This window comes from Mus caroli, unplaced genomic scaffold, assembly GCF_978045245.1.
Source record: "Mus caroli unplaced genomic scaffold, Mus_caroli_1 scaffold_18, whole genome shotgun sequence".
Classification (NCBI taxonomy): domain Eukaryota; kingdom Metazoa; phylum Chordata; class Mammalia; order Rodentia; family Muridae; genus Mus; species Mus caroli.
Genome location: NW_028227273.1, coordinates 43,790,137 through 43,813,577, shown reverse-complemented (window position 1 = coordinate 43,813,577; position 23,441 = coordinate 43,790,137). Strand labels below are relative to the sequence as shown.

The 23,441-nt window shown below is 38.5% G+C and overlaps 1 protein-coding gene and 1 pseudogene across 1 annotated transcript in view; both read right to left on the bottom strand.

Moving 5' to 3' along the window:
* The window catches only part of Tbc1d5 (TBC1 domain family member 5), a 462,126-nt gene that overhangs the window by 195,235 nt on the left and 243,450 nt on the right, over positions 1 to 23,441 (bottom strand). Inside the window, exons 9-13 of the mRNA XM_021186156.3 lie at positions 16,240 to 16,342; positions 7,557 to 7,645; positions 6,209 to 6,259; positions 6,006 to 6,075; positions 4,544 to 4,716 (exon numbers count right to left, since the gene is read on the bottom strand). Coding sequence (XP_021041815.1) covers positions 4,544 to 4,716; positions 6,006 to 6,075; positions 6,209 to 6,259; positions 7,557 to 7,645; positions 16,240 to 16,342 — 486 coding nt within the window. The remainder of the gene's footprint in view (positions 1 to 4,543; positions 4,717 to 6,005; positions 6,076 to 6,208; positions 6,260 to 7,556; positions 7,646 to 16,239; positions 16,343 to 23,441) is intronic.
* On the bottom strand, positions 3,902 to 4,054 carry LOC115029806 (U4 spliceosomal RNA; annotated as a pseudogene).

Genomic DNA, 23,441 nt, shown 5'->3' with positions numbered 1-23,441 from the left:
AGAATTCAACTCCTGATCTTTTACAGTGACAAACATATTATTTCACTTATAAATGGCAATACCATAATATCATACTATGCTGCCCTATAACTTATGTAACACAAGGAAGTATGTCATTTCTAACAGGAATGCCATAACTAAATCACACAAACAAAAATAAGCACCAAAATCACAAGAAACTAGAATCCTTCACCGGAATCTAGAGCTCCAAGAAAAAAAAAAGGGGGGCTGAAATTACTATTAGTAAAAGACTCTGTTTACACAAAAATATAAATAAAACACTTACTGGTCCTTTTATGTAATTTAAACCCCAGCCTGTATTCTGGTCCCAAGTGAGAGCTTTCATATTTGTAAGACTGAGAACCTTCTCTCAACATCTCAACAATGCTCTTTTCTTTCAATAACGGGCATAATAGAGAGTTAGGCTTCATAATGGTATCTGCCAGGAACCTGCTCAGCAATAGATGAAGACAAAAGAATACTTTTCTCTTTCATGTGATGAACACTTCTGTTTTTACAGCTTTACATAGCAACTTATACTAACTAAACCACTAATTTACCACATTTAATTATTGGGAAAACACACAAAGACACACATACCTAAGGAATGACTGAGTTCCTATCATGTTCAAGAAGTTATGGGGCTGGAACAACAATATGAACTAACCAGTACCCCCATAGCTTGTATCTCTAGCTGCATATGTAGCAGAAGATGGCCTAGTCGGCCTTCACCGGGAAAGAGGCCCCTTGGTATTGCAAACTTTATATGCCCCAGTACAGGGGAACACCAGGGCCAAGAAGTGGGAGTGGGTAGGTAGGGGAGCGGGGCGGGGGGAGGGTATAGGGAACTTTTGGGATAGCATTTGAAATGTAAATAAAGAAAATATCTAATGAAAAAGAAAATAATATGTATTTAATACCAAAAAAGAAGTTATGGGGCTATAAAAAAATTAATACAGCATGTTCATGTTGTGTCTCCCAGAAAGAAATTCAAAGCTATAGAAGACATTTAATCCAGGAACATGGCTACTCTGGCAAAGGATCACATCCAAAGACCTTATAGTTCTAAATGGTCCAGATGGAAGGCACACATGCCCTGGATTACAGTATGAGCTAGCTGGAATATATACACACCCTTAGTGTAATCCTTTAATCCCCCCAAATAAAATTAAAGGTAGTTTGTTGAAGGCAAAGTGATGAATTCAAGAAAGGTTTGACAGAGTAAGTCACAGCAGGACACACCCAATTCTTAGGAGAATCCACAAGTAAGAAAGTTGACTTAAAGGAACAGCACACAGATTGGTGTGGAGAAGTACTTTACCATGACAGTTTTACAGAGACAGGTTACAGGTGAAAAGAGAACAAGCCAAAAAGTGAGAAGGAACCAAAAAATTAGAACAAATTTGTACTGGCTAGTTTTGTGTCAACTTGACACAGCTGGAGTTATCACAGAAAAAGGAGCTTCAGTTGAGGAAATGCCTCCATGAGATCTAACTGTAAGGCATTTTCTCAATTAGTGATCAAGGGGGAAAGGCCCCTTGTGGGTGGTGCCATCTCTGGGCTGGTAGTCTTGGTTCTATAAGAGAGCAGGCTGAGCAAGCCAGGGGAAGCAAGCCAGTAAAGAATATCCCTCCATGGCCTTTGCATCAGCTCCTGCTTCCTGCCCTGCTTGAGTTCCAGTCCTGACTTCCTTGGTGATGAACAGCAGTATGGAAGTATAAGCCGAATAGACCCTTTCCTCCCCAACTTGTTTCTTGGTCATGATGTTTGTGCAGGAATAGAAACCCTGACTAAGACAAAATTGTTAGGTAGTTTGAGTCCAAGCAGAGCAATTCAGTAAGAAGACAAGAGATGCCAGTTTGAATCAGTCAACTTGGACAGGAGTTTGGGCCAGAACATCTGAGTTGTTGAACCAGCCAATTAGAATTTAGAAAGAACTAGAAAGGGTGAACTGATTCAGCGGTAAGTCTCCAAGACAGCAATTACTTCTGGTGAATAAAAGGTACATTTATACAAGGATGAAGGGGAGACCAAAATTTGACCCAGAAAGCATCCAAAGAATATAGATAGTTTAGAGGACTCTTTAGGTTTCAGGGATAGATCCATGATTCTTTCCCTATACAACACCATGCTTTTTTAGATAGCTTAGTTGAAAAACCTACTATTGCCATGTGACTCTGTACCACAGCTCTGTGCACCCTGATCACATTTGGTGATAGCTTGTCTCCCAGGAGTGCTGACATGCCTAAGCTCACATGTGAGACCACCACTACTACCCCAATACGTGGCCCAACTGGGATCTGCCCGGGGCCCACAGCACACAAGAACCACACAGCAGCCGGAGACATGATATTTCTGGTTTCTGGTTTTCATCTGCGCCCTGGAACTGACCCTGTGCCAAAGCTCTTTGTACCTCAACCCGCGACAGCAATAGTTTATCTCCCAGGAGTGCTGATACACCTAACTAAGCTCACAAGCTCACAGGAGGGACAAGCTCCAGTGAGAAATAGCAAGTCCAGCTAACAACAGAGATAGCCAGATGGTAATAGGCAAGGGCAAGAGGAGAGGTCCTTGGTCTTGCAAACATCATATGCCCCAGTACAGGGGAATGCCAGGGCCAGGAAGTGGGAATGGGTGGGTTGACAAGCAGGGAGGGGGGAGGGTATATGGGGCTTTGAGGATAGCATTTGAAATGTAAATTAAGAAAATATCTAATAATAATAATAAAGAACATAAGCAACAGAAACCAAGGCTACTTGGAATCCTCAGAGCCCAGTTCTCCAATCACAGCAAGCCCTGGATACTCCAACAAACCAAATCAAGACTTTATTTTAAAATCACATCTCATGATGATAGAGGAGAAGGACATAAATAACTCCCTTAAAGAAATACAGGAGAACACAGACAAACAGGTAGAATCCCTTAAGGAATTACAGGAAAAAACAACCAAACAGGGGAAGGAATTAAACAAAACCATCCAGGATCTAAAAATGGAAATAGAAAGAATAAAGAAATCAGAAAGGGAGACAACCCTTGAGACAGAAAATCTAGGAAAAAGATCAGGAGTCATAGATGTTGGAGTCATCACCAACAGAATACAAGAGATGAAAGAAAGAATCTCAGGTGCAGAAGATACCATAGAAAACACTGACACAATAGTCAAAGAAAGTGCAAAATGAAAAACGTTTTTCATTTTAACCAAATAAAAATAGGAAAATAAGGAAAATACGTATAGAGAGAACCAAGATTCCTAACTCAAAGAGCAAGTAAACATCTTCAACAAAATTATAGAAGAAAACTTCCCTAACCTAAAGAAAGAGATGCCCATGAACATACCAGAAGCCTACAGAATTCCAAATAGATTGGACCAGAAAAGAAATTCCTCACGTCACATAATAGTCAAAACACCAAATGCACAAAACAAAGAAAGAATACTAAAAGCAGTATGGGAAAAAGATCAAGTAACTTATAAAGGCAGACCTATCAGAAATATGCCGGACTTCTCACCAGAGGCTCTAAAATCCAGAATATCATGCAGATGTCATAGAGACCCTAAGAGAACACAAATGCCAGCCCATGCTACTATGCCCAACAAAACTCTCTATTGCCATAGATGAAGAAACCAAGATATTCCATGACAAAAGCAAATTTACACAATATCTTTCCATGAATCCAGCCCTTCAAAGGATAATAGATGGAAAACTCCAACACAAGAAGGGAAATACGTCTTTTTTTCAAAAGAAATCCTGAAAACTGCATAACCACTCTGACAGGACTTTTAACAGTGATTTATAACATAACTTTAAATGTTATAAACTTAGTCGAAAAGGATTAGCTTCTTAGAGTAGAACAAAGGAGTAACAGTGACTTCTGAGGACTGGTGGAGGATTAGATGAGAAGATATCTTAAAGTAATATAGAAAACTTAGCAAATAAATAACATGGAGCTAGACCAAATTTTTACTTTTAGGGAACTGAGCTACTCAGTTTTTAATTAGCAATAATCATGCCTTGGATAAACCTCACTGGCTATGATACTGCCACTGCAGAAAGCTGCTATTCAGAAGCTACCAGATATAGCTGTCTCTTGTGAGACTATGCCAGTGCCTGGCAAATACAGAAGTGGATGCTCACAGTCATCTCTTGGATGGAACACAGGGCCCCCAATGGAGGAGCTAGAGAAAGTACCCAAGGAGCTGAAGGGGTCTGCAATCCTACAGGTGAAACAACAATATGAACTTACTAGTACCCCCAGAGCTCATGTCTCTAGCTGCATATGTAGCAGAAGATGGCCTAGTTGGCCACCAGTGGGAAGAGAGGCCCCTTGGTCTTGCAAACTTTATATGCAAACTTTATATATACAGGGGAACACCAGGGCCAAGAAGTGGGAGTGGGTAGGTAGGGGAGCGGGGCACAGGGAGGGTATAGGGAACTTTCGGGATAGCATTTGAAATGTAAATAAAGAAAATATCTAATAATAATAAAAAAAGAAGCTACCAGAAAATCATAATAAGGAATAGTTAAAAGAAAAACGTAAAACTTACAACCCATATATTTGTGGTGCAATTTCTAGTCTGTTCAAGTGCATGTAGAGCTCAATATCATGTTTCTTCAGTAGATGGTCCTGGATCTGGTTGACTTTTGTAACAATGGCAACTGTTGGCCCTAAATCCTGTGGTCGAGCAAAGGGAATGGGGGCCATCAGAGTTTCTTTTCCCTGAAAGTAAGAAAAAATAGCACATATATTATTTTAACTTGAAATTAAAAAATACAGAAAATGGCTTTTAATTTATTCATCAAAAGGATTTAAAGAATCAAAACTACTTCCTCCTAACAAAGGCATAAAATGTAGAATCATGAACCATAACTGGACAGGTGATGAGTGTGCTCGTAAAGCCATAGCCAGGATATATCTTATAAGTATCTTTCATTGAAAGAGTTTCTCTTGTGACATTAAAATTTCCAAGAGAATTTGGCTAGAGGCAATGAAGCCCTTCAAGATGCCCCTGGCCAATTGATCTGATTAGCTATAGAATATAAATTCAACACTTTGATGGAAATGTATTTCTTGTGGGAATAAAAACTAAAACACTAAATGAAAATTATGTAAGCTATCAAAACCACACAAAAGGGTAAAAATGAAGGAATCATTTTTGAAAAAGTGTTTTCTGTCTGTTCTTTTGCTAAGTCATGATTTAAAAGATTTAAAAATGATTTTAAAACTGTAAAACAGAAGTACTGAAATTAAAATCTCTGAACCTCATTCGGCTTCCTTTCCTCCAACATCCAATTTTCATGGGTTTGTTAGTCTGACCTCTCTTGATCTTTGGTCCTTAATTTTTATGTCTGTATTGTTAGCATTTGTACCATCCCTCGGTATTGATTCTTAGTTTATCACTGATTTTAAATCTAATGTTCAAGTACAGACTGTTTATGCTTCCCCCAAAGTTTCTTTTCATACAGAAAAATCTAAGTTTTTCGTCTACTCAAATGTTACCCCTGAGTTATTTCAATCATATACAAAGCAGCAATAAAAATAAGTAAAAAATTGTAAGAATAGAAAACACAGATATTAAATATGTGAGTTTAAAAATAATATACTATAACAGAAAGGCAATCCATCTGACACAGACTTTTATCAATGTAGTTTAATAGTGATGCATAAAAAACTCACAAAGAGAGCAATAAAAATTTTATAATAGCCAGGTATGGTGTATATCCATATAGTAGCCAGGTATGGATTGAATAATCCCAATACTTAGGTGGCAGAAGCAGGCAGAGCTTTCTGAGTTCCAGGTTACCCAGAACTACCCACTGAATCCCTGTCTTGAAAAAACAAAAACACAAAAAAAGTTTATAATAATTTATGTCCTAAGTATTTTCATATTTTATCATAAAAATTATTATATATGTTACAATGAAATAACTAATTATTCTAGTGCATGTTGTTACTTTCTAAATTTGTTAATTCAAGTATACTGAAAAGATCTATAATATAAGAGTTACCTTTTGACCATCATGCTCAAATGTAGAAAACCAAGGTTCAGCAGTTTCCATAAGCTGTGAGAACATTGCACTAAAAATCAGAAAAATAAAATAATGCTATATTTAATCTTTACTATAGTACAGGTGGTATTAAAAGAAAAGAAAAGAAAAGAAAAGAAAAGAAAAGAAAAAAGAAAAGAAAAAGAGAGAGTCTTAGTACTTACTAGGCATCATGCTCCAGATACTCAGGGTTCAAGAGAGTTTTCATTTCCTCACTTAACATAAAAAAAAGACAATTCAGACTCTGGAAATAAGCAGTATTTAATTAAGGAGGGCAGAAGCAGCTTCTGCCTCAGTCTACATTTATATGCTAACGCACACACAATGAAGTCAACCTCTCAGAGGGCAACTCCAGTAACAAATTCTGTTGTTTTATAAAGAGCATAAAGATGCTATTTACTTGCTTATATGATAATGAAATAACCATCTGATCACTCCAGACAACATATGTAAAAACCGACAATATAGTCCTTGACCACTTTGATCTAGAATAATTTATCATTCTATAATAAATCAATTTTCATCCAAAACAAACAAAATCTGTAGTTACTGATTGAAATGCAATGCCAAAGTGCATTTTATTAACTTTTTATCAAATTTCATCTTAATATGAATCACTTATAGCTCCTTTAGCGAATCTACTTAGTTCTTTTCTACTTTGTAATAGGCTAAAACGGCAAAGTCTGCTCACTCTGAAGTTACTTTCAATCACCTCTATGTTCTTATAAATGCATTCTGCATGCGGCAGTAGCAGAAACGGAACTGCACAAAAACATTATCCCAAGACTACTTCATTTTTAGACTATACAGTCACTCAAATCATTTAAAAGGTAAGTTACTTGTGTCAAGACTTGATGAAATCAATACAAATAGAGAACCATATATCATGCAACGACTACTTCATATTCTAGAAGACAAAGGTTAAAATAATATGGGCCTAGGTCTAATAAAACAGGAAGCTTGCATCTGCTTAGGAAAGGTAACACAGATATGTGTGACCAACAGAAACCGGTCTAGACTGGAATGCCATTTATAAAATTCTTCGTGGTTGCATTACCGGCATTTTAAGTCAGATAGCTAAATTTTACCTGTTACTAAAGATTACAAAAACGAGTAAGTGAGTATGTCTCAAAAACATGAAAAGGCAGTCTATGTACAGACAATAGCTCTTGGTAGCACTACTTTTATGACTTAAGCCAAGTCAAAGCTTGTCTGGAGAAAGTGTCCCCAAAAACTCTGATTCAACTCTGAGAACACTTGGAGCATGGCATATCTGGGTAGAATCAATCGTCAGCGTTTTAAAAATTATAACAAACATTTCTTCTTTGGTTCATGACTTTTCTGTCTTCATTTGACAAAGATCTAATGTTTCAAAGGCACTTATGATTCAAACTTACTCTATATCTAAACTAGCAATAGAATTTAATGTGGATTGATCTCATGAAATAAAATCAATAGTTCACAAAAGATAACAGTAAGGGCTAAGAACAACTAATTCATGTAATGACTTGCCTGGGCTGTGCAGACTCACTGGCATGTAGAAAAGCTTGGTGGTCACAGTGAAGGGTAAAGATGATAGGCGCTAGTAGCTCATGCATACCCTGAAACACGGGGCCAGAAGATATGAATGGCACTCTAAGAGACATGTAAATACTTATTCAACCAATCGCTACCACAAAGATGTCCATGATATATAGAAAAGCATAAAAGTGGAATGCTACAAATTGAGTTCTGTCTACTTAAAAAATTTGATTCTAATTCAACCAGAGCATGCATTCTTTAAAATATATGGAGTAGTTATCTTTTAAATGACAAGACAAACAATAAATTGGCATGGTAGACAACCTTGCACCTGTCAGTTGCTTCAAGATCTGTACTCATAAATATGAATTTCACTTATGCAAATTATAATCATGAGCTACAGTATAAAGATCTGCACTAAGGGCAATGAAGAACTGTAGACCTAAGAAATTACACCCAATGTTTTCATTATATAATGGCTCCAAATTAGAACGCCTGTAGATTTAGGAAGAGCTGAAGTCAGCTAGCTAGGCATGTTGGATAATAAAAGAAACAATCTTTAGCAAGCATGACAGAAAATGAAGTTTTCAATATAATTTTAAACATGTTTAGTCAGAAACATGATATTTCTCCGTGCACTTCAACAAGGTTAGTATGTTTTCTCATATACTGGTGTTCAACAGTGGATCACACAAATAGACACACACACATATACAAAAATGTTAGTTCTTATTTTTGCTCTAAAAAGTTAATCTTATGCACTATTTATACCTTTAATGGGAAAGTAAGCACATTGTTACATTATTGACTAGTCTCATTAATACAGATTTTAATTTTTTAAGGATAAGATATAATATCATGTAAAAAACAGAGGAAACACTCAAAAATCAAATGAGTTGTGGTTTAACAGAGAAGGGGAAAGAAGAGAGGTGGAAATGACATCAATACAATTAATACTTATGTATGAAATTCTCAAAACAATTAATTACAAAGAATCATCACCTACTGACCTACTTAGTATAGAAAGTTCCACAGAAGCAAAGCACAATGGGAATGAGGTCAGGCAGGCGTGCGGGCCTGATACCAAGATCAACACTAAAATTCAAAACTACACTAGGTATCTGCATGGTAACCATAATGCCAGTTTCTAAGGGTTTGTGCAGAACAAGTCTTTGAAGTAAGGACTCCTGGGTAGTGACACCTGTGAAAGCTCCTGATAGGCATCATCCAGAGAGAAGTACCACTGCAAGACACAGAGACCATCATTTCACATCTTCATTCACATTTGTAAGGCTTAAAAAGCTCAAATCTCACAATCAAGTTGTTCTTGTGCTTTATTTAATTGCTAGTGAGACTGAATGCAGAATCTTTGTTAGTCATTTTTATTTAATTAGTGGCCTATTCTGTCGTAGTAAAGTAAGTAAGTGTGTATATGTGTGTGTGTGTGTGTGTAAGAGAGAGAGAGAGAGAGAGAGAGAGAGAGAGAGAGAGAGAGAGAGAGATCCCCTCTACCATGCACATATGTTCTCATGTGGAGGCCTAAGGTTCATATGGATAATCTATCTTAATTGCTTTTCTATCTTATTGAGGGAGGATCTCTCAAGTCAGGCACTGAAGATATGGCTAGTCACATTAGCCAGGTTGTACTGTGGATTCCCATCTCAGTATTTCAAGGCTGGGATTATAGGCAAGCCTTCCCATCCATCCATCATTGGCATGTTGTAATAAATGAGCAATACCCATAGTGTCTTACTTATTGAAGTATGCATGTGTAACACTTCTTTAACCAATTTTAAGCCTATTTAATTTTTTATTAAAAATATTACCCATGTTCATTTTTCTTTAATATTCTGATATACTACATCACACTGTAAATGAAGTTAGTATCATTATAAGAAACCATCTTTAAGGTATTTTGTTTGTTTCACGCCCAGAGAGACTTCTCTGTGGTAAAGATTAAGCAAGGGGGGGGGCTTCCTTTATTTCAGTTATTTCCTCATTCATTTCACAATAGGTTCCTTTTTGTCAGGAAAGAGTAATATGATTTCTTCCTAAACCATTAAACAACTTTATTTAATAAATACTTCATTTTCAATCATATCATAAGGAAAATACCTAACTTTACCCGTAAGGTCTGAAATAACATCTTTATTATAAATTAAATGTTTATTCTATATTTTTTCCATTGGTATGTTAGGTGGGTTTTATCTACTAGACGTAAGTCTAGACATAACTTGGGAAGAACAACTCCTAAGTGAGAAAATGCCTCCAAAAGACTGGCCTATGGGCAAATTCGTAAGTCATTTTCTTGATTAATGATTGATATGAAAAGGCCCCAACCAATTTGGATGTTGACACCACTATGCTGGTGGGCCCTGGATGTAAAGCAGGCTGAGTACCTCATAAGGAGCTACTTAGGAAGCAGCACTCACCCACAGTTTGTGTCAGTTCTTGCCTCCAGGTTCTTGCCTTGGGTTCCTGCCAGTACACATGCAGCAGAGGATGGCCTTATCTGACATCAATGGAAGGGGAGGGAGGCTTGATGCCCCAGTGTAGGGAGATGCTAGAGGGTGAGGTGGGAGTGGGTGAATGGGTGGAGGAGCATCCTCATAGTAGGAAATGGGAGGGGGTAAGGGAAGATGGGTTGGCGAGGTTGGTGGAGGAATAAACAGGAAGGGAGATAGCATTTGAAATGTAAATGAATAAAATGATTAATAAAAAAAGATATAGCTGTCTCTTGTGAGACTATTCCGGGGCTTAGCAAACACAGAAGTGGATGCTCACAGTCAGCTATTGGATGGATCACAGGGCCCCCAATGGAGGAGCTAGAGAAAGTACCCAAGGAGCTAAAGGGGTCTGCAACCCTATAGGTAGAACAACAATATGAACTAACCATTCCCACCCCCCCCCCCCAGAGCTCGTGACTCTAGCTATGAAGTGAGAAAAGCAATCAATAGTTTCCCCCAGATTTAAAGTTGCAAACTACAGTAATGACCACTCTAGCAAGATAGCCTCAAAGATCGAATGGTGTCAATTTTATCTTGGAGATCAGCAACACTCATCCAATTGGACTTAAGGCCCCTCAGTAGGAAGGAGCTCATGCCTTCCTTCCACTGTAAATCTAGCCAACCAAGGGTGGTTGTTGTGGTCACAGACCCTAGTTGTTCCCTTTTCCTAAACCAATATAATTTCTGTTGAATTTATGTGTATCCATATGACCAAAGGCAAGTATAATTAAGATCTACCATCAAGGGAGCTTCGTTTTACATTTCTGAGTCAAGTTCAGGGAGCTTAGTCAAACATCAGGAAACGAAATGACTGGGTCTGTATAAATGCACTTGATACATCTACAATGCAAGCCTGACATCTAAAGCTTGGCTAATATCTAGGAGAAGTGGGTGAGAAGATTGCTAGAGCCAGAGGACACGTTGCCTGCTGTTGAGCATCTCCTAGACCTAACAAGGATAATACACTCATGAAATCTCAACAATATGGTTGCTTAAGTGAGGCAGGCATAATCAAAATATCATCTGACATGCTGATGTGTACAGAGGACTTCACAATCACCCAACCACATGTAGGAATGAGTCCCTTTATAGTTTATCCAATCCCACACAGTCAACCATTAACCTACATACATAGGGATATCAATGAACAAGCCCTACATGTGGTATGTATGCAACATGCACATGTATGTATGTGTATATATGTATGTATATGTGTGTGTGTGTGTAACAATAACAAATAAGAACAGATCATAAATTTGAAAGGAGTGGAGAGGGACACAAGAGGATTTGGATGGAGGAGCAGGAGAGGTGCAAATGATGTAAATACAATACGCATGTATGAAATTCTCAAAATACTAAATATTGAGTTAAAACAGAAATTAATTACTTTTATATATTTGTATATTTCTTATTTAAGTATTTAAAGTATTTTACTTATTGTTATTTAAGTCCTGTTGACTGTTTCATTTCTTCAGCACTCCTCTCTCTAAATGTCTCAACTGTTCAAATATCATTTGTCATTTGACTATCGTAATGACAACTGCCAAACAGGTTGGGGACACAATAATTAACAGTGGGCTGGTCTCTAAATTCTCTGGAGCTTTGTTAATTAGCAAGAGATACACATTTAAAAATGAGCATTAAAATGGATAAGTTATAAACGAGTATATATCTTTATATACATAAAGGTGAGGGGATAAGTATGTGTATCTATTCAGTCTGCTGCATCCATGTTCTATATCTGTGATCTGAACACCTGATGGATTGAAAGCAGTACCAAAATGCAAGGTTGAGGAGATGGGTCAGTCAGCTAAGTTCTTGTACAAGTATGAGAACCGGAGTTTGACCTTCAACACCTATGTAAAAAACCTCTATGCTGTGGCACTCAGATATAACATCTCCTCAGGGACAGAGACAGGAAGATGCTGGAGGTATGCCTGGTAGTCAGTATAGACAATTAGCTCCAGGTTCAATGAAAGTTCTTGTCTCAAAAAATACATTAGAGATTAACTGAGATTAATCACCTGAGTGAGCTTCTGAATCATTCCCTCCCCAAAATGTGGAACATGTACAAACAGAGCATAAAGTAATTAAACTATAGACTTTTATCTATATACACAAGAATAGTAGAAAATAATTCAAAGACTTGCATCTCAACTAAACTTGTTTATAATTTTCTCGAAACAATATAATTTAACAATTCTTTACATAAACACTTATACTATATCAGTTATTACAAGTAATATAGAAATTTCTTTCAGATTATGGGAAAATTTATGTAGTTCATGTGCAAATATTACAACAGTTCAAATAGGAGACAGGCATCCATGGATTTTGTAATACACATGATGTCTTAGAATCATCTCTCTAAGGATATTATGAAATGACTGTACAGGAAAAGTATACCACTTTTGAAGCCTAGCATAATTATACATACATACAAACGAACGTGTGTGTGTGTGTGTGTGTGTGTGTGTCTGCCTATCTATCTATCTAGGTATGATATATATGTGTATATATTGAGTGAATGATATACTATTATGTTTATATATTAGAAAGTTGAGTCATGGCATTTAAAACAGTATTAGTAAATCATAAATCATAAATAAAGGTATATGACAATATTTTGAAAATTGTATTATTTTATGCATATAAGTGTTTTGGTTGTATGCATATTTGTGACCAAGTGTGTACATGGTATCCAGGGAAGCCTGAAGAGAATGAGAGTTGTAGATGGCTGGGAGCTACTTTGGTAAATGTACCCAGGTCCAGGTTCTCTGGGGGAACAGTCAGTGCTCTTAGGAGTTGAGCCATCTCTCTAACCATTTAGTTCTATAAAACTAAGTTTCTTAAATACCTGGGAAGGAGAAATTATTCAGATTTATTTATTTTATGCATGTGAGTGATTTGCCTACATGTATGTTTGCTCATCGTGTGCAGTGTCCACAAAAGCCAGAAAAGAGCACCAGATCTCATGGAATTGGGAGTTATAAACAGTTCTTAGTAATCATGTAGATGCTAGTAACTGCCCCAGGTCTCCTGCAGCCAGGAAACATTATTAGGGTTGCCCTCAATTTGAGATTAGTAAAACATGCTTAATAATTACAAGTGGTTGAAGAACACTGCTCAATGATAAAGAGGTTTGACACACATAACACACAAGGGCCTGGTTTCAATAGGAAAATCAAAACCAAAATCAGATAAACAAAAGCAAATGAAAATGGCAAGTATATACACAACTTTAAAAGAGAAACATCTATCATGTATAATGACAATTCAACTTGCTATACATTTGAGAAAACACAGTATGCTTAAATGGGTCCTATGATGTACCCCACCGCACCGCAGTCTTTCTGCTCTGTTAAAGCCTTAAGTCCTGCATGCTCTTTAGTAGTCTCTGTACTCCAAACCCATGCCTGTGAATGCAAAGGTAACAAAGTTTTCTTCAACAGCCTGTAGGCTCACAAAATTGAACCTGTTCTTTTATCTGCCTGTGTTCATTTAGCTCACCAAGCAGTCTTTATTAAAGCTGCGACATCAGGCAGTCAAAGTTCATTAATACCATTTATATAATCTCTGCAATTTCAATTAACTCAGCAAGACATTCTCCTACATGATAACAGTCTCATTAATTCAATAAAATCCCATAACTATTAACAATATGGTCGATGTTAAACGGGGTGTCACCTAGTACAAAATAATAGCTTTAACAGCTTGTGATGAAACTGAAGGCTTTTTTCCTTTACTTTTGATACGGTTAAATATTCAGTCCTTCTACAGCAAGGTATTATTTCTCTGTAACAACAAAAAAAAAATCTATGGAATTTAACATGTAGAGGGGGTAATGAAGTTTTTTAAAGTGAGAACCACGTAGAATATATCAATAATTTTATATTCAGTAATTGACAGTCTTGCTTTAACTTATCTAATGTAATCTTCCATATTCCTATCTAGTCTTTCATACAAATAGTGGTTCACATATATTAAATTACAGAGCATGATGTTACATTGATATTTTTCTCTGTGCTGGGTCTTGTTTCCATTATTAAAGACTTTCTTGATTTAGTTTTGTCTTTTTCCAAAGAGAACTGAAGACGACACTAGAAGCTGGAGAGACCTACCGCCTATGGTCATAAACTGGTGGAATTCCTAATGTAAAAATGACTTTCCCCCTCCCAAAGCAATTTACACATTCATTGTAATCTTTATCAAAATGCCCATGTTGATAATAACTAAAAGCAACAGGATATGGCACGAACACAGACATGGAGATAATGGAACACAAAGAAGACCCAAAGGTGAGTGCTATAATCTGGGGGCACTCCATCCCAGTGCTAATCTCACAGGTCCTCAATGTGAAGTGACTATGACAAGGTTCAATGAGATACACATCTCAGATTATTACTCAGATCATACATTAATTTAGAAAGAAGAAATGTATGTATTTAATCGTTTCCTATTGAAAAACATGCTATTATTTTTCTATTTGTTCAGCTGTTGCTTTAGTAGTTCAAAACATTTATAGTTTTTAAAGAAACAGTTTCTATAATTTATTGTCAAATTTATCTGCGGACATTTGAATGAGATGTCTATTTTTGATTCTAAACAGCTATTAATGGGAGTAATATGGACATGTGGCATAAAGTTGGGTGTGTCTCGATGGCAAAGTAAATATCGAGCTTGAGCCGGGCGTGGTGGCACACGCCTTTAATCCCAGCACTCGGGAGGCAGAGGCAGGCGGATATCTGAGTTCGAGGCCAGCCTGGTCTACAAAGTGAGTGCCAGGACAGCCAGGGTTACACAGAGAAACCCTGTCTCAAAAAACCAAAAAAATATCGAACTTGTGAGACGCTCTGGATTTCGTTGCTGGAACTTAAAAACAAAAGACATATATATAGTAGTATGAAACATAGAACATACATAAGAAAAACGTCTTCTGGCTCAAGAACTTTGTAAAATTTACTTATGGTAGAATATTGTCTTTACCATAGTTATTATCTGTTTTATTAAGCTAGAATTTAGAAGTCATCAAGTAGATCTAACTTTTGATTGTCCTGACTTTAGTTTGAATTTTCATTTTATATATTCTTGGAAAAATAAACTACCTAACTATATGCATTTTTAGTGCAACATAATAAACTTAAATATGAATTTTATAAGCATTTATATGTTAAATGATTTACATTTCCAAAAATTACAATATTTGTTTATTAATGAAATGAATCAAAGGTTAGGGGTCCAAAAAATTCTAAGTATAAACTTTAAAACTATAGAACCTTTTTCTGCTACATGTATTGTTTAGAGGGAGTGAACACTGGATTAGATTACTTCTCACAAGAAATCACATAGTAACAAATGCTGCACTTAATAGCAGTATTTACATATGACTTTAAAAAGTTATATTAGGCTTAGAACATTCACTTCCATAGACATGATTGAAAATTATTTACGGATGAAAGTAGTAGCTAAAATGTCATTTAAATATTATTGTTATTGGTATAATTGTCTATAAAACATTTAAACATGTTAGTGACAGCTTAGAGAACTTCTTACAAACATATTTAAATACTTTCTGTTGACTGAAAGGTGTCCTTCCATGAAAAGTCCTCCTATTAAGAACACTTGTGTCTCTAGCTGCATACATAGCAGAAGATAGCCTAGTGGGCCATCACTGGAAAGAGAGGCCCATTGGACATGCAAACTTTATATGACCCAGTACAGGGGAATGCCAGGGCCAAGAAGTAGGAGTGGGTGGGTATGGGAGCAGGGCGGGGGTGGGTGGGTATAGGGGACTTTTGGGATAGCATTTGAAATGTAAATAAAGACAATATCTAATAAAAAAGAAAAAGGAACACTTGAAAAAAAAGTTTTATTAGTAACCTAGCTGTAAAGATGCTACTTATATATGAACCCCATTGGTTTATAGGGAAGACTCAATACTTGTCAGGAGAAGGTCTGTCTAAAACCGGGAAGGTAGGTGCAGGTGGGGTGGGTAGCCGGTACCTCACTGTGCATGCTCTTTGCTGCCCTCAGATGACAGTGCTACTTGGGTTATTTAACACTGTCACATCAGTCTGGATACACAAAGGTTGTGTTATTGTCTTATCGTCTCTTAACTGTAAGGCATTCCAAGTCAATGGCTATCATCTGTAAGGCATTTTTATTACCTGTTTGTAAAGCAACTGCTCGTTCTCTCTTGCATAACAGAACAGAACATCTGTAAGAATTTTTCTCACATTTTCTTGTTGGAAAAACTGCATTTCAGGAAACCTGAAGAAAAAATAAATATATTGAACCTAACTAGTAGTTCCAGAAATATTCCCAGATTCTCATCTCTAAAATATTTCAAGGGCTGCAGAACATTCCACCGTTGCTCTGATAAACTATATAGCTTGTATTATGGATAGGATTAAAAAGGGGTGATAAAGGAAAAGAAAAATCACTAAATCCCTCAGGCACATGCCATCCTTCAGCCTCTAAAAATTTCAATTTCTTTCATGTACTTCAATGATTTTGTGGACAAATTACAATGGTGTTAGAAATAAACGACAAAGACAACCTATTTGGGGGTAAGAAACTGGTTTGCTTTAAGCCTGCTTATGGGGAGTGGTCTGCTTCTTTCAGACAAAGAGTCTGGTCTCATTAAATAGCCCAATCTTAGAACTGGGAACAAAACACCCATGGAAGGAGTTACAGAGACAAAGTTTGGAGCTGAGACAAAAGGATGGACCATCTAGAGACTGCCATACCCAGTGATCCATCCCATAATCAGCCTCCAAACGCTGACACCATTGCATACACTAGCTAGATTTTGCTGAAAGGACCCAGATATAGCTGTCTCTTGTGAGGCTATGCCAGGGCCTAGCAAATGTAGAAGTGGATGATCACAGTCATCTCTTGGATGAATCACAGGGCCACCAATGGAGGAGCTAGAGAAAGTACCCAAGGAGCTAAAGGGATCTGCAACCCTGTAGGTGCAACAACATGATGTACTAACCAGTACCCCGGAGCTCGTGACTCTAGCTGCATATGTATCAAAAGATGGCCTAGTCGGCCATCAGTGGAAAGAGAGGCCCATTGGACTTGCAAACTTTATATGCCCCAGTACAGAGGAATGCCAGGGCCAAAAAGTGGGAGTGGGTGGGTAGGGGAGTGGATGGGAGGGTATGGGGGACTTTTGGGATAGCATTGGAAATGTAAATGACAAAAATACCTAATAAAAAACATAGCCCAATCTTGTGTGAACACCACCTGAGTGCTATGATACAGGTGTATGCCACCACATCCAGGCACCTCTTTTATTTTGTTTTTGTTTTTGTTTTTGAAAATAAAACAATGCACTTTTATATAAGTAACTTTTAAAGATAATCATTGTCACTAGTTTTGTTTGTATCAGGATTTCACCCGCACATTACAACACTGTCTGTTTCATCTGCTTAAACTGTGGAATTAAATAGAACATAAGTTAGCAAGTCTTAACTAAATGTCTGTACAAAACATTCTACAAGGCACTGCGGTACACTGTGAGAGAGAACAAGGCAGACATTCTGTTGGAAGAGAGTTCAGTTCCCACTTGTGTAATGAGAGACAACCGAGAGCACACAGGGGCCCCAGCAGTGGACATACAATGTAAGGGATGGAGGCCCCTCAGCTAGGAGCAACTGACAGCTACAAGTGCCGACTGGAATCAGTCACATAAGGTTTAAGCTCTAATTTGTGAAGAAGATGAGCATGATCATTAGTGTGAAAGGCAACTCAGTCAGGCAGAGGGTAAAAAAGGCCAACAAGGCGGTCAGTGGATCAAAGGCAGCTGCTGGAAAGGAGAAGAGAAAGGAGAAGTGACTCAACTGATGGCACATGGGAGCTTTGGTAAGAAGAAAAAGTGGGCAAGTGTGGAAAAGTATAAATCCTGAATTTAAAACTCAGTAACCTGCCAGGTCTCTGCTGCACTCTGGAGGGTCCCCCAACCTCCTATCTCCTGAGGTTGCCTGGTTCCATTCTCTCTGCTGGCCCTCAGGGCTTTAGTGTTTTTTGCCTCACCCAGTAACAGATCAGATGCCCCTCTGTTCCCCCTACCCCAACTTAGTCCACTTTCCCTCCTCACTGGTGATTGCTTTCTTCCATCTCCCAAGTGGGACTGAGGCATTCTCACTTGGGCACCTCAGCTTGTTGACCATTTTGAGCTCTGTGGACTTTATCTTGGGTATTCTGTAATTTTTTGGGGGGTGGGGGTATTATGCACTTATTAGTGAGTACATACTGTGCATATCCTTTTGGGTCTGAGTTACCTCACTGAGGATATTTTCTAGTTCCATCCATTTCCTGCAAAACTCGGATGTCCTCATTCCTAATAGCTGTATAGTATTCCATTCTGTAAGTGAACCACATTTTCTATATCCATGCTTGTGTTGTGGGACATCTGTGTTGTTTCCAGCTTCTGGCTATCACAAATAAGGCTGTTGTGAACAGAGTAGAACATAAGCCCCTGTGGTATGGTGGGGCATCTTTTGGGTATATTCCCAAGAGTGGTATAGCTGGGTCTTCAGGAAGATCTATTAACAATTTTCTGAGGAATTTCCAGATTGATTTCCAGAGTGGTTGTACTGAAAGACTCCGAAAGGAGCCCCTCGCTCAGGCCTCAGGACAATAGTGGACACCCAAGAACTCACGACAGGTCGAGCTTGTTGCAAATCACATGAGACTTTATTCGGGGGAAAAGCCAGAGCTCTGGGGACAACTCATATCCAACGCAGGGGTAGAGGAGTCAACCTCGAGGGGAAAGAGGTCCCACTTTTTATAGGCCCTCAGGGGGGAGGGGTGGGAAGGAGAAGGGGGAAGAGTAGGGGATTTCCAGATCTAAACAATGACTATTCTCAAGAAATGGGTATGGGAGGGGTACAAGGAAAAGGTCTAATGAAGGTGCAGCAATGGGCACACACCTGGTCAGAAAATTGGCAGACACACAGGTTCAAGGAGTGGCCAGAGCATTGTGCACCTCTATTTTTCTTAATCAGTGAAGCTAGTTCTGCTAACACTGACGTCTATCTTGCCAATTTCAGGGCTTCTGTGTCCTTTTACATTCTGCCAGGATCTTTCAGTACCAGTTTGCAAGCCCACCAGCAATGGAGCAGTGGTCCTCTTTCTCCACATCCTCTCCACAATGTGCTGTCACCTGAGGTTTTGATCTTAGCCATTCTGATTGGTATAGGGTAGAATCTCAGAGTTCTTTTGATTTGTATTTCTCTGATCATTAAGGACTTTGAACTTTCTTTAGGTGCTTCTCAGCCATCTGAGATTCTTCTGTTGTGAATTCTTGGTTTAGTTCTATACTCCCTTTTTTGATTGAGTTGTTTCGATGTTGGTGATTAACTTCTTGAGTTCTTTATATATATGGATATTAGCCCTCTCTCAGATGTGGGGTTAGTAATGATTTTTTTCCCAATTTGTAGGTTGCCAATTTGTCTTATTGATAATGTCCTTTGCCTTACAGAAGCTTTCCAGTTTCATGATGTCCCATTTATCGATTCTTGATCTTAGAGCACAAGCCAGTGGAGTTTTGTTTAGGAAATCTACCCATGCGCCAATAAGTATAAGGCTCATTCCACTTTCTATATATATATGTATGTGTGTGTGTGTGTGTGTGTGTATATATATATATATATATATATATATATATATATATAAATGTTTCCCCTGTGAAAACCACCTATTCCCCACTCAACAACCCACCCACCCCCACTTCCTAGCCTTGGCATTCCTCTACACTGAGGCATAGAATAGAGCCTTCACAGGACCAAGAGGTATCTCTTCTCATTGATGACCCACAAGGCCTCTGCTATATATGAGGCTGGAGCCATGAGTCCCATCATGTCTACTCTTTGGTTGATGGTTTACTCCTTGGGCGCTCTGTGGGTAGTGGTTGGTTTATATTGTTGTTCCTCCTATGGGGCTGCAAACCCCTTGAGCTCCTTGACTTCTTTCTCTAGCTCTACCACTGGGGACCCAGTACACAGTTCAATGGTTGGATGAGAGCATCCACCTCTGTATTTGTCAGGCACTGCCCCTTAGGAGGCAGTTATAACAGGCTACTGTAAGCAAGCACTTGTTGGCATCCACAATAGTGTCTGGGTTTGGTGACTGTATGTTGGATGGATCCCCAGGTGGGCCAGTCTCTGGATGGCTTTACTTCAGCCTCTGCTCCACACTGTCTCTGTAACTCTACCCAGGGGTATTCTCTTCCCCCTTTGATGAAGGACCGAAATATCCATACTATGATCTTCCTTCTTCTTGAGCTTCATGGGGTCTTTGAATTGTATCTTCGGGATTCCAAGCTTCTGGGCTAATATCCACTTATCAGTGAGTGCATACCATGTGCTTTTGTGATTGGGTTCCCTAACTCAGGATGACACTTTTTAGCTCAATCCATTTGCCTAGGAATTTCATAAAATCATTGTTTTTAATAGTTGAGTAGTACTCCACTGTGTAAATGTACCACATTTTCTATATCCATTCTTCTGTTGAGGGAACATTTGGGGTCTTTCTAGCTTCTGGCTATTATAAATTAGGCAACTATGAACATAGAGGAGCATGTGTCCTTGTTACATGTTGGAGCATCTTTTGGGTATATGCTCAGGAGTGGTATAGCTGTGTCTTTTTTTTTTTTTTTTTTTTTTTTTCTTCTTTTTTTTTTTTTGGTTTTTCGAGACAGGGTTTCTCTGTGTAGCCCTGGCTGTCCTGGAGCTCACTTTGTAGACCAGGCTGGCCTCGAACTCAGAAATCCGCCTGCCTCTGCCTCCCAAGTGCTGGGATTAAAGGCGTGCGCCACCACGCCCGGCTATAGCTGTGTCTTGAGGCAGAACTACGTCCAGTTTTCTGAGGAGCTGCCATACTGATTTCCAGAGTGGTTGTATCAGCTTACAATCCCACCAGCAACGGAAGAGTGTTCTTTCTCCACATCCTCGCCAGTGTCTGCTGTCACCTGAGTTTTTGATCTCAGCCATTCTGACTGGTGTGAGGTAGAATCTCAGGGTTGTTTTGATTTGCATTTCCCTGATGGCTAAGGATGCTAAACATTTCTTTAGGTGCTTCTGAGCCATGCAGTATTCCTCAGTTGAGAATTCTCTGTTTAGCTCTGCAGCCCATTTTTGTTTTTTTTACTTCTGACCTCTCATCTGTTTTTCTTCTGTAGGCTCTCTTTTATTGAATATTTTTCTGCCATTATTATTAAGTTCCTTAGACTCTTTTTTTTTTTTTTCCCTCTCAACCCTCTGGTGCTTCCTCTTAATATCTGATGTTGCCTGATTGCCGCAGACCCTCTGAGCCCCTTTGTCTGTGTGGACCGGGTCTCTAGTTGCGGGTGGACAAAGCATAGGATGAATTGACAGACGCACACAGGAGAGGTCGTGTGGAATCTGAATGTATTGTCAAATTGAGCATCAGACTTTTTATACACAGGAGAGGTCGTGTAGAATCTAAATGTATTGTCAAATCGAACATCAGACTTTTTATACAAAAGACAATAAGGAAGTTGGGTGACACACTCACAGGGTACAAAGGAGTTACCAGATGCTTAATGACTCTTACACAGAACAGAGGAATGGAAACACAGAAGGTCTAACAGGAACCACCTGAGAGAGAATTCATTGTTAACAACTGGGATCAAAAAGGGCTCTATTTAAGATTCACTTAATCTTAAAAGCCAGGGTCAAGGGCTTCGTGCCCTTGCCATAGTTCTTATTTTAGTCTATTGTATAGTCCACCTTCCCCTTAGGCCATTGTAAATTCGTGTGTATGGGTGTAACTCAGCTATAGTCTTAGAAGCCAGGTGTGAGGTCTTTACTCTCTTAGAGCAAGGGCTTTTACGCCCAAGTCATGGTTTTAACTAAGGAGTTCCACTCTAGCTAACTATCTCATAAATAATACAATACTCTAAAACCACAGCCCGATCTACTTCCTAAACCATTGTAAATTCCTGTATATGGGAGGGACTTGGCTTTTATTCTAAGTGATAGTGTAGTACCAGAGGCTATTTTAAATGTCACTAAATAGGCAACACTCTTCCTAAATTTTAAGCCCATGGTCTTGCTCAAGGACATTCTAAGACTGTTGGAACACTGGCAAAAGGCTTTAGCTATGTCAAAATTCAATCTTAAAAGACATTTATAATAAAGAGAACACGTAGATCCATCCACTAAACTAACTCGAGAATGAAAAATTAATGTATGTTTTAGAGAAAACGCCAGACTCCAAGAGCAAGTTTCTGTGAAACTCTTTTTGCTTCATGAGCAGTTTTTAAGCATCTTGGCTTGTCAAACTGACTCAACAAGAGTACGTAGCACCTGATTAATAAAAGCTAGAGTGATTGTTGTGTTTGTTTCTGGTGATTCAGGGTCCATGGGAGGTATTGTAGAAATATCTTTATGACTCTCTCTAAAAAGCTGTACGACTTTTTTTTTATTAAATATTTTCTTTATTTACATTTCAAATGTTATCTCCTTTCCTAGTTTTCCCTCTGAAACTTCCCTATCCCCCCTCCACCTGCTCCCCAACCCACCTACTCCCATTCCTGGCCCTGGCATTCTCCTATACTGGAGCATATAACCTTCACAGGACCTAGGGCCTCTCCTCCCATTGATGACCGACAAGGCAATCCTCTGCTACAGATACAGCTAGAGACACAAATCCCTGGTTTATGTGTAGAAAATTGTCCATTTCATCCAGATTTTCTAGTTTTGTTGAGTATAGGCTTTTGGAGTAGGATCTGATGAGTTTTTGAATTTCCTTGGTTTCTGTTGTTTTTATCTCCCTTTTCTTTTCTGATTTTGTTAATTTGGGTACTGTCTCTGTGCCCTCTGGTTAGTCTGGCTAAGGGTTTATCTATCTTCTTGATTTTCTCAAAGAACCAGCTCCTGGTTTTCTTGATTCTTTGTATAGTTCCTTTGTTTCTGCTTGGGTGATTTTAGTTGAGTTTGACTATTTCCTGCTGTCTACTCCACTAGGGGGTATTTGCTTCTCTTACTGAGCTTCTCTTACTGAGCTTCTCTTACTGAGCTTCTCTTACTGAGCTTCTCTTACTGAGCTTCTCTTACTGAGCTTCTCTTACTGAGCTTCTCTTACTGAGCTTCTCTTACTGAGCTTCTCTTACTGAGCTTCTCTTACTGAGCTTCTCTTACTGAGCTTCTCTTACTGAGCTTCTCTTTCTTACTGAGCTTCTCTTTCTTACTGAGCTTCTCTTTCTTACTGAGCTTCTCTTTCTTACTGAGCTTCTCTTTCTTACTGAGCTTCTCTTACTGAGCTTCTCTTACTGAGCTTCTCTTACTGAGCTTCTCTTACTGAGCTTCTCTTACTGAGCTTCTCTTACTGAGCTTCT